The sequence below is a fragment of the Nilaparvata lugens genome, chromosome 11 (genome assembly GCF_014356525.2).
Source record: "Nilaparvata lugens isolate BPH chromosome 11, ASM1435652v1, whole genome shotgun sequence".
In the NCBI taxonomy this organism is placed as follows: domain Eukaryota; kingdom Metazoa; phylum Arthropoda; class Insecta; order Hemiptera; family Delphacidae; genus Nilaparvata; species Nilaparvata lugens.
In genome coordinates, this window is record NC_052514.1 from 26,228,457 (window position 1) to 26,241,157 (window position 12,701).

General features: G+C 34.1%; 2 protein-coding genes across 2 annotated transcripts in view; both read left to right on the plus strand.

The window, feature by feature from the left end:
* Positions 1 to 12,701, plus strand: part of LOC111046388 — a 158,811-nt gene that overhangs the window by 80,129 nt on the left and 65,981 nt on the right. The window lies entirely within an intron of this gene.
* LOC111046387 lies at positions 433 to 4,279 on the plus strand. Its single transcript, XM_022331918.2, has 2 exons — positions 433 to 1,152; positions 2,194 to 4,279. The coding sequence occupies exons 1-2, from the start codon at positions 604 to 606 to the stop codon at positions 4,078 to 4,080; spliced, it is 2,436 nt and encodes an 811-aa protein (XP_022187610.2). The 5' UTR covers positions 433 to 603; the 3' UTR covers positions 4,081 to 4,279.

Below are 12,701 nucleotides of genomic sequence, written 5' to 3' on the forward strand. Positions count from 1 at the left end.
GAATGCGAATTTGTTCAAGGAAACTCATCATTACAATAAGTCCAATTTGATAGGTTATGAGATTTTTGTGAATATTCAATTCTGCAACACAATTGATCAACATTGTTTAGCAGTGTAAATAACAATCGGTGGAGATCATTGTTTTACTATTCCTCAAGAAGATACGGTACAACAAGTATTCAATACAATATTGAGAGAATATGTTCTTCACTGGATCATTTATATTCACAAGCTATAGAAAATAAAAAGGCGAAAAAATATTGCACTCCCAAACTTCGTATGAGAAATACCATTTTCTATGACTATCAGTCAAACTCGCACATTACTATAAGTTGTTTTAATATGCCTAGAGTCTGCAGAGACTGTCCCCTCTCACTGTCAGCTCATGTGTTCATTTCAACAGCTGACAGCCCAGAGTTATCCATATGTCAAGATATAACTGGTGATTTACTATTTTAGATTCCCTTGGTAACAAGTTCGATCAAACACGTAACTTAATTTTGTTCTATCAATATTTGCTCCAAATTCACGTGAATTTTAAATGAAATTTTTTGTAGTGGTGACGATTTTTTAGTGTAAGTGTTTAACGTCTAACTAGAAAAAATGACAACGGAAAAAGTTGCAAGATCTTACCCGCCGGAAGAAATGTGCAATCGAAACGCAAACATGGCGTCCCGCTCCACGAGAGAAATGTTTGGGCAAATGAGGCAATCAAGTAGACAGCAATGTTCGCCAGGCATGGTGACAACTCCACAGAAACATCACAGACGACCATGTCCCGTACATCCGTCCAGAAGAGTCCGAGCACCATCTTTGCCGAGAGAGCTAAAAATTGCCAAATCGAAATGTCCATCTGATCAGGACTTCACGGGACTTGCACGCCAACTGCAAGGACTGTTTCCAAAAGGTGAGAATCAGCAACCGTTGGAGATGCAGAAAATTCCCAAATCAACCGGTCAGAAGTATTCAACTGATAAGAGGGAGTTAAAAAATGCAGAAATGGGTGAGGAGTATAATCCAGAAGGTGTTTGTGATTTGAAAAAAATCCCTGCAGGAGAACAAGTAACTCGTGAATCAGAGACGTCAGGGAAGCGGAGGAGTTCATCGTTGCCCAAAAATCCAAGAAGACTATCTACTATGGATAGTAATCAGGTAAATATTGTCATTAAAACAGGAGCTTATTATTTCGAATCGCATTATGATGTCAAATCTTTCTATAGGCCTAAGTTTGATGGGGAAACAAGTATGGGTAGCCTACAAATTTATATTTGTATACTAGTATTGCTGATAGAACGTCCATTTTTATACTTGAGAGAAGATTTGTGAATGGAAAGGTTTAAGATAGGATCTCCCAATCCTAGAGATTCCATCTCATAATTATTTTTGTTTTTACAAATTTTAATATTGTCTGGGATTCAAAATCAGATTGGATGAATTTACTATCATAAGTATTATTAGTATATATCTATTTGTATACCACTATTTGTAATACCGCTTTACGTATATGAATTTGTGCTTACTGGTACAGATCATTTAATAGTACACAAAACTCTATTGTTAGAAAATACCTTCCATGTTAAATTGGCTACCAATGAAAAAATCAAGGATAAATTTTTGATTTCGTATTTGAAATCGACGAAAGTATAAGGGTAGCTAACAACATAAACCTAGTGAGGATAAAATATTTTTGCAAAATTTTCCGTACCAATGAAGTTTATCTTACAATATTCTGATGTTCCTTGATATATTTCAATACTGTACTCTATCAAATATATCCAAACATTGTTAGTGCACGTTGCAAATCACATAAAAAAGTCTAGGTTGAAATTCAATCATACTTTATTACATATTTCTAGAATAATATTATGTTTTTCCCAAACCTAGAGATTCCATCTCATAATTATTTTTGTTCTTACAAATTTTAATATTGTCTGGGATTCAAAATCAGATTGGATGAATTTTAGGAACACAGTAAAGAAAAGAATAGAATTTCCTAATAAATAATTCTCAAGGCTGTGTGCTTGAAGCACATACTGAAAACACCACATAATATTCTGACATATCAATTTGATTTTCTGTAATTTTTCTAAATTTCATGTATTAAGTATATCCATGTAGTTCCATAGCATACCCAATAAGCACAGATTCTATCCACACCTACTTAACTGATTATTCATTTTTTTCATTTCCCAGTATGAACCATATGCCACAAACAATCAACAAACTCAGACGAAACCTATAAACATCCTTCCTATTCAAAATGAACAAATCGGTTATCAACAAGAGGAGATTTATGACGAAAATATTATTCCATCAGAAGCTGACAAGCAAGAAAATAATTATCTGCCAACGCAGAAAAATATATATACATCACAATTCATGAACATTCCACCACGGAGCAGACCTGAATGTGAATTCATGAGCAATCCACCTCGAAAAAGACCTGAATACGTAAGTATTCCAGCTCAAAGCAGACCTGAATTTATGAACATCCCACCTCGGAATAGACGAGAATCACAAAATTTAAGCTTTTCACCACGGAATAGACCTGAGTCAGAGTATATAAATATCCCACTTGGAAATAGACCGGACCCAGAATTCATTAAAATAACACCTCAAAGAGGACCTGCAACAAATTTCAGAAGCATTCCACCGCAAAGAAGACCTGAGTCGAATTACATGAATATTCCACCACAAAAGAGACTTGAATCGGAAACAGTGAACATGCTACCTAACAATGAGACTCTTGAATTTTGTGGAAAGCCAATATGTGAGCAGCGAAAAGTGTCAATGAGACAAGATTATGGAGGCAAAGGTAATGCAAATAGCAAAACATGTCAAGAATTAAAAAATAAATGCGGATGTCCCATCACTACTTCTGAAGACGAGCAGAAAGAAGGAAATTCTAAAAATGTTAATTTTGTGAAGGAAAATGAGGATTCAAAGAATGATCAATACTACGATTTTGAGAGCACAAATAATGTGAATTCCAGAAACGAAGACTGTTATGAATTTGAAGGCGAAAATGAATATTCAAAGGCTGATTTTGAAAATGAGAATTTTAATTCCAGAATTTACGAACCTTACAATTTTGTAGATAGAAATGAAGATTCCAGAATTGGCTACCAGTATCACAATTTTGAGAACAGACATGTGAACCCTAGAATTCCTCAAGTAACTTCTGATTATTTTGGAAACAATAACCGTGACCCAAGAATGCAACAAAAGCCCCTCAATGTCCGCGGTAGAAGAGAATATTTTAGGAATGATCGATACCACAATTCTGAAAACAAGCCTGTAGATCCCAGGATGCAAAGCCAATCGTTCCATTTTGGAGGTAGAAATCAAAATATTGATCAGTGCCACGATTTTGGTAATAATGATGTTGATCCAAGATTTCGCCATCAATTCCCCCGAGACAGAGTTGAAGACAACTGTCACAATACTGTGAATCCCGGGGTCCGCCAATCGCCTAGTTTTCCAGATAGGAATGAAGATTATGATGCTGTCCAATGCCATGACTTCCAAGAAGATAATGTCGATCCCAGAAATCAACAATATTCTAATTTAGAAAATGAAAATGGAAATTCAATAAGAAATGACCAATGCAACTATTCTGAGAACAACAATTTGGATTCTACAGCCTGCCAATTCAAAAATCCTGTAAATGAGACCGAAAATTCAAAAGCTGTTCAGTACAAAGATATTAGAGAGAATAATGCCAAAGCTAGCCTTGATGAATGCCGCGATACTCAAGACAAAAATTGTGCGGAATTTGAGGAGCCTGGAAGGGTTGCTACAAAACAAACTGAAAGCAACAAGGAAGCTGAACGATATGCAGACTGCAGTCCCGAAATAAATCCAGTGTGTCAACAGGAGACCCCTGACATAATATGTCAGTCCGAAAACAAACCATGTCCTACCGAGAAAGTGACAGGATCAGATGCTCAAGCTATTCACAGCAACAGTAATAAGTCCTGGAAACCAAAAATGAACGTTTGTGTGAAACTGGTCAGGAACAGGAATGGTGAACTCGTTATGGTCAAGGATGACAAATGTGCATGTTGTAATCATAAGTAGTGAAAGAATAATTTGAAGATTTATGAATGGTGGAGTAAGAGTATAGTGAATGAATAAAGATGACTAGTAGTAAAAATGAATGAAAGTGGGAGGAATCGTGCTATGAGTCAGTGATTACTAAGTCCAATGTCTGAATAATATTATTGTCTCTTGTTGCTAAAAACAAAAGTTTGTTCGAAAAATAAAGTTGTGATTCTTATCTTGATTATTTCATTTGAAAATTGTGTAAAAAGTATTGAGAAATTGAACTTTGTGATGCATATATCTAGACGTTCACATAAAGCTACAATAGTGCCCACACATAAATTTTATTCAAACACAAAACTGTGGAGATCACTTCATTCAATGTAGCTTACAGTATTAAGGCTTCGCCTATGATATGATTCTATTTAGAATCTTGTTGTTTTTATTGAGAGTATTATTTTCGTTAACCAGTCGTTCCGTGGATTCAGATCCAAAGATGAATTCTAAGCAATGTTGTATTTATCGAGCCATTGAGAAATTATTTTAAAAATTTGAACATGATTGAAGTAATATTTTGATGGATTTTTTTCAACTTCTCTCTGAAGCAGCATGTTTTCTAGAGTTGACGCGTGAGATAAGATACTAATTTAATTGAATTATTATTTTAATAATTTCATTGAATTTATATCAGAGTGTTAGGATGATTCTATAATGTATGAATACTACCTACCTGCTAGAAATTGCAAAGTGTAAATAATCACATTCAATAAGTTTCAATATTTTGACTGTAAATTCTTTAAATCAATTTATTGGAATGTATTTGTTACAAAGGTATCATGTTCTATCTCCAGTCAACAATCCGTTTGTAAAAACAGTCTTCATAGAAATTTCAGGCTCAATAAGTGAGAGCAGGTACAATGCTCTCATAATTTATTCATTAGGTGCATATCTTAGTAACTTTAAAAGAAAAGACTCTGATAATAATTTCACAATAAATCTCTGGGAAAACTTCTAAGGGTGCCTTACTTTTTTTTCATAGCATAATGAAAATGTTTCCTATCTAATGCACTGTGATATATTGGAATGCAGATGAATTGTCAAGGTAATTTAAATCTGATATTTTTTTACAAAAATCTGAAATAAACAAAAGAAGTGAAGATAAGTACAAGAAATTCTATACACAAGAGTACTCCATCACATCTGTGCATTGAAAGGAGAGACAACATAGCGTTTGCCCTTGTTTAAGTATAGTAGTACTGTAATGAGTCATATCTGCTATTAGTATCTAATATGAGTTACTACTATTTCTCTAGCCCACTCAAAACAAGCGCAAACTTTATGTTTTGTCTCTCCTTTCAATGATCAGACTATACATTCAAATGCCTTGGATGTTCATAGTGGACGTTCTGGGCGAATGCCTGTTTTTCTTTCCTGCAATGTTTCCACCTGATCCAAGAGATAAATTGATTCCATCACTACCCCAAGTTTTCCAGGGACTTCCAAGGTTCGTTGACCGTTGAGGGGTGACAGGCACTTGGTCTTGACAGGTACTTACTGGTGTTGTGCGTGTGAAAAATCTTTCTGCACACTCTCCCATTGATTTGTTATCATTGTGTTCATCACCATTGTTTTTTCACGTTTCTAAAATGCTTCCATTCGCCCCGTGAAGCTGGGAGCTTTCAAACCAGAGGGGTCAACCGGGTTCAGCTGTAGTTGAATTTTTCTGCACTGTCTCTGCATACCCCATTTAAACTATCAGTGCTTACCTTTCAACCAATGCTGACAGATTGGAGTGGATCACTATACCAAGATTTCAAAAGCGGACAATATCGGTTGAGGAAGAATGGCGAGGTCCGAGTCTCTTTTTATTTCCGCAACAAAATGATAATAATTGCTGTTTTGTGCTTAGGGTTTTGTTGGGTGGAAGGCATTGAGGTCATTGTTGGTGGAACGGCCAGAGTACCTTCTGTTTGAGTTGTACCCTTTGCGACCATTGTGCCTTGTGAAAGTTGGAACGTTGTTAAACCCCTTGTAATGTTACTCAAACCTTTCGCAAGTGGTGACAACCATTGACAACATTTTGGGGGAGCTTTTGTTGTTTAAAACCAGTGTTGTCCAACATTACAAGGTTGACTTTGTGGATATCATTGTCGTGGAGCTCCAACTCCATTCTTGGAAGAGTTCAACGAACTATAGTGATATTCACTGCCAGCATTGGCTGAATGGTTGGCATTGAATTTATTCATACGATATGCTGACAATTATAAGTGAATCGCACTATAGAATTGTTAACCGTGCACATTATCTGCGTTATTTTACTTTGAATGGTGGGATGAAGTTACACATTGTATAATAATTTTGAACATGTGTGGGGGACAATACAATTCGGCTTGTACCCTTCCCTAAAAAGGAGGGGCGCCGATTATTATCTGGAACCAGTTTGTTGATGTCATGACTAAAAAAAATCAGTGATACGCGATTATGTGTGATGTGGTCAGAGCGGACGAATTTTGATAATCGCTGTTGAAATTGAGAGCACTCTGAATGCAAATCAGAGGAAAGGATCTTCGTTCAGTTCAGAGATAACTCCTGATTGGAACTCGGTGGGCTGAGTGGTTTAAATGTAATGAACTTGAAAATAGTATTTGAGAGCACAGATTCTATTGATGATTTCACTTGTATAAATGAAGGCACTTCAAGTAAATGGTTTTGATACAGCTTACAGTTTATTGCAATCCAACTTGATTGTATGCGTGTCTTTAAATAAATAAATGCTTTGAAACATCAGGCTCCAATTTTATTGAGAAGATCATTGATTAGAACAAAATACTAAAAAACCCATTCTGATAACTTTAAGTTCTGAACAGTTGAATAATAATTATAAGGAAGTGCAATGTTAATATTATGATATGATGATTGTTGAAGAATGATCCATTCACGATATTTCTATTGAAACCTTTCGAATTTTAATGTGGAGATTAGAATCAGTTCTTGGATTGCCTCAAACTTGATAATGTGGAATATGGATATTATAATCAAGTAACAAATTTTTCATCCAGAGCTCCACTTCTTAGTCATAAAAACCATACCATCTCACAAAACACCCCTATTTGAAAAATCAAATTATTTTAAATTCTCTTTCAGAAATATGATTATATCATTCTAGATCCAAATAGAATATAATAATCGATATAGTTTACCGAGTTGAATGAACTTTAAGCCGTATTTCTAGTTTCAAAATTTCTATTTCAAAGTCGTCAGTATCATATTAGAATGATTCACACTCCACTTCACTTTTCAACACAAACAAAATCAATTACTTGTTCCTGCATCCCGGCGAAATGAAAACATTCTCATTTAATTTCAAAAATGATCATCAATAAAATACAATTCTGAAAGTGAATAATTTATTAACAATATTCCTTTCTATCATTTTCGCATCCCTTTGAAGCCTTGTTTACACCTCTGCGATTCACATGACAGCGACGGAAGAATTTTTAACTCGTGACTGAATGGTTGAAATCTTCAAGCAAATAAATAGCAATGGTTTGCACAAGGTCTAAATATTAGCGTATCATTCAATTGACAAATCACGCATTTATGAGACAGTATTGGAAATTTTACCATTCAGTTATCACCTAAATTCAAGCACTATTTCCTGTGAAATGGAAAGGAAATTTCAATTTCAATTCACTTCTCAACTACCTGATAAGTGTCTCCATTCGATAAACTCTCTTCTTCCATTACAGTGATAGCACTCGCCTTAAAGCGAGATTCACTTCAAACAGTCAGCATTCCTCATAAACGATACCAAGGCTTTCCAATCAACCAATGCTGACAGTTCTAAGAGAGTGCCACTAGAGTTGGTACACACACGGAAGTATGTGTACTGGTTGTCAGTATGCAGCAGTTGTACAGCCTAACCTTATAATACTCTCAGCTAAGTGTTACAATGAACTTACCTGACCTTCTTCAATGAAAGTTTTGTGTTTGCCTCCTCCTCCTTCGTCTTTTCTCCTTCTACTTCTTTTCATTTTTCCTTTTATGTTACTTACGCACCTGCATTTACATTGAACAAGTCAGAGGTCCTCGGGCGCACACAGGTCTATGAGAAATGTCAACTGTCTTCCTAACCGATACAATGAAAATGAAAATGCATTATTCAATAGTTTGTGTCAATTCTGACGTTTTTATCCTAATTTTAATTGTCAACTTTTCCACTGGGGAAAAATGGAAACATCGGTTCTATTTCCTGATTCATAAAGTTAAATCGAATCAAGACTTGTTATTATTCCAATTTTCCATTCACTGTTTTTTCATTCAAAAACCAACTCTGTTGAACATTATAACATGATCGATATGAACGCGGATGTTTTTGTGATGGTTATATTCCCATTCCATGCCTTCGAAGATTTATCCATCTCATACAGATCATTGAGAAGTTGATTGATTATCGGCATATTATTAAACATTATTGAAAAACACTTAATCGAATTTGTTTAAAATTTGAATAAGCCTGAAGTTAATTGATGTTGAACTTATCATCAGTAATATTCTTCATTTCCTGTATCCTCTCATTGATTTCTTGGGTTTATAAAGTCATTTTCAATCTATTGAGAGTTCAAAAAAGCGAGAATTGTTAAACTCAATTATGCATTAATCATGGAAAAGCTATGGAATTGATAGCTCAACTATAACATTCCAGCCCACACAAACAATATTCCAATAAGCTAATAGCTGTGAACTAGTGGGAAATCTATTACAAGTTTGCTTCAATATTGTTAGATATTGAAGCTCACTCAGTAATATAGAACTTTATCACTCACTTGCTCACGATGCTCCACCAAAACAAGAAACCAGTGTGTATTGTTGAGTACAATATACAGTAATAACAGTATAGCAAACTGTTATTACATTCCATGTATTGAACTAACACATAACTAGTTCAGGTTTCTTGTAGGATGTTGTGAACTTTGCTTAGCATCCTTGATTCAGGGCACAAACAATATTCAATTTAATCAAAGCTTGTTGCTAAATCACATCAATCAATCAATGCTATCGGTATCGAAAAGATATGAAGCATTCTATACGATCTTTTTATTGCGGAAGTATGTTAGAAAAAAGTCGAGCCTATTTCACCAGCAATCCAAATAGTGGCCAGTAGCAGCAGCACACTAGCATTCTCTTCATCTCATTGATTGATTATTTATGACAAGAACGACGCCATTATGAAGAATGTTAGCAAATACTTTTAGTATTCGAAAAAAATAGGGAAATAATTATGATATGGGGAGTCCGATCTCACTAGGCGTCAAATCTGCAAAAACGTAGAAACCAATCCGAAAAAACAATGATGGGAGTATTGTTGACCAATCCATATCGAACTTATGTATTTTAGTAGTTTTAAATAATTTGATCTAGGTCTATTTAAGACTCATTCAAATAAATTAAATCAATTTTTCTTGTTTTTCAATTGGGGGTCCTGCCAAACCCGAAGGCTTTTCGGCAGGTACCCAGTTACAAAAGATAAATAAACTTAGACAAAATAAATATGACACTTCAAAGGTTTTAAGTATAAGATGAGAGAAAACAAATACAAAGTGCACAAAGAAAATAAGAAATATACATCAGATTTTGATGGAGAATTAATAAAAAAAGGGAAAATAACGAAAATTAATTAGAAAAGAATGAAATAAAAAGGAAAAGGGAGAAATTGTTTTACACAAGTGATAATACTATTTTATCGTTGAGGCAGGCGGCAATGACAATAGAAGGGAAATTTTAAAACTTAAGCCAGCAAAAATTGAAAAATTCTAATAATGTAATTATTTTAACTTTACATTTTCATAATTTCATCATTGATCTTTCCATAGATAAAGAAGAGTAAATTAAACTCTATCAAGTAATTCATTCACAAAATTGTAGTTTTAAACTGAAACCAACTCATCTAGAACACGAAATCATTTTTTTCATTAATAGATAGGCTTCGCAATATTAATGATATGTGGTCTACAGATTTGATCTTTCAATTATAATCATTATTAATTATTTACAATCAATTATTATGTTCTACACTTTTATTCATGGTATAGTACACATAAGTTATAGTACACTTTAACTTATCTTTTTGTAGACACAACATTTTCGGCTTTGATGCCACCATCATCAATATTGGTCGAAACAAAATTTATTTGCAAAAATACTGCACTCAAAGACCAAGAATCCGTACATGTTAATATTTGATGATTATAATAAATTTTCTATGCTCAAGATTCGAAATATCTATTTTAATGTAAATAAAAATATATATCTCAGTACCTTTTTCAATTATTTTAAATTATTCAATATTAAAATAATACTGAGATTTATATTTTCATTTATATTGAAAGTATCCTTAAAGAAAAAATACTATTTTAATGTATATTTACATGAATGAATAAAATGGATAAGTATTTGTCATTCCATATTATTCACTCCCTTATCTAAAAATGTTCATTGACATGAAATTATTCTATTGATATCATTTCACTACTCATAAATTCTATAGATGGGTTATTAAAACCAAGTTGGGTGTTGAATTATGGATTAATGTTAATTTCATGTTCCCTTAGATTGTTAAACATGGTCATCTTCTACAAACAGTAACTTAATGTAACCAACTCCCCTCAGTGTAGAACAACTCCCAATTATGTGCTTAGAGAAGTAACACAATCCATAAATCCAGGAGAAGGCTCGGACCCAATAAACGGATTGAATGTACTCGGGTGCATTTCTCATTGGTTCAATCTGGCTAATAGAAAACGAGAATATATTCTGCAGTTAGAAAAGGAGGAAACGGGAGAAAAAAGCAATGATTACGTTATCTTCTTTCTTTTCAAATCGCCATATTTTATTCGCCCCAAGGCGGTACCTCTGTGACCACTCAGTTAGAAATGGAAAGCCTGTGATTGAGACGAGAAAATCAGGCAATGAATTGCAGTGAAATTATTGCCGGTTGAAAATGTTTTATTGGCGGACTTTTTCGTTGGTTCGCTTATAAATTTGCGACCGACTTAATATCTTCCATCTCATTACGCCATCGATTTCGAACGATAACCGCGAATGGTGGATTGCTGAATTATTTGTAGGGTAAATTTTTCAAGTTATACTGTTCACATACATTTATTTATGTATTCTCGAAACGTTGAAAAATGCTCGTTGTTTCTGTGGGTGTTGTTGGTAGAAGTTCGTTCCTGGACAGTCGAAATGATGGTGATAAATAATTTATTGTTTAATTTTATATAAATAAAATTGCATTGCTCTTTCTATAATTCAATTCTAAATTGCTGTCTCATCTAGCAGAAACAGTCAATAATGTCCTAGCATAAGGCATTTCTATCAAGTTGGTATCAAAGTGTTGGTCATGATATCACAGTAATGATCTATTTCTCACTTTTGAATGATTCCTTATTTATTTAATATACTCGTAATATCAATTCTAGTTTATTCTAAATTCAAACGTGAAGAAGTTGATTTTTGGTTCAGTTATGATTATTGTTAGGACTAGATTAACCAGCATAACTTTAAAAGTTCACGATCAAGAATCTATCCAGAATAATTATTATCAATGTATCAAACTAAAATTATTATTGTGAATTCGGAGAATTTCGTGGTAAAGATAAAAAAATAGAAGTTCCACGTATTTAGCAATCTTCGAATCAATTGAAAAAGGTATACTCCTGAGAATTATTTATTGAATTTTCCTTTCGGACTATATTTGAACTATCGGATGTATATTCAATGTCAGAGCTGTTTTCTGGAGTGTCCATGTAGATTCCATGTTAATGACATTCTCAACGACCTTGACTGACCCCCAATAATGAATTTCTCGTCCCCTCAATTCACTTAGGACTTGAACCTTCCAGCAAAGGGATGCGTCGAGTTCACCGCACTCCACTATAAACTGTCAGAATTGTTTGAATTGGAAGCTTTGATGTGATTAATAAGGAATTCCGACAGTTCGGAGTGAAACTCTCTATAGTCGAGGCAACGCATTTGTCCAGAAACATTCTCGAGGTCTCGGGTAGTTAGTTAATATGCAAATTACTCCACAGCAAGCGAGGAAAGTAAATGGACCTACCTCATCTCACAGCTTCTATCTCCCTCAAACTATTCCTAGGATTCTCTCTTCCTCTAGTTATTGCATCTTCCTAACAGCTACCTCTCATACCCTCTCAATATCTTTATCATTTTATTTCACATTGCTATAACTTTTCTAAGTCTCTTAATTTCTCCCTTTTCTCTTTCTTTCACGTATTTTTCTCTCTGAATCATCCACACTCTATTTTCTCGCTGTATTATTATTTCATCTGCTACCTCCTTCGCCATTTTTTAACTCCCTGTCCATTATTATTATACAATGATATTCGTGATTTAATATTGAATTCTCGAAATAAGTTTATTGTTCCTTCACTCCCTTTTCACCATTTTTCGCTTCAACTACTACTCCTTCCTCACTGTCTCTCAATCAATTATTTTTCTAATTCTCACTCTAAATCACTCCACTCAGTTCTTTTTCAGAGTCTTGCAATTCACTGTCTTCATATTCCTTATATCAACTCCCATTTTCTTCTTCTTTCGTTTTTCTTGCTTCTATTCCACTGTCTCCATATTTCCTC

What these genes read in the sequence shown, in the direction of transcription:
- LOC111046387 (XM_022331918.2), top strand. Translation starts at nt 604, where the DNA reads ATGACAACGGAAAAAGTTGCAAGATCTTACCCGCCGGAAGAAATGTGC. An exon ending in CTACTATGGATAGTAATCAG is followed by an intron (nt 1,153 to 2,193) that starts GTAAATATTGTC and finishes TTCATTTCCCAG; the next exon opens with TATGAACCATATGCCACAAA.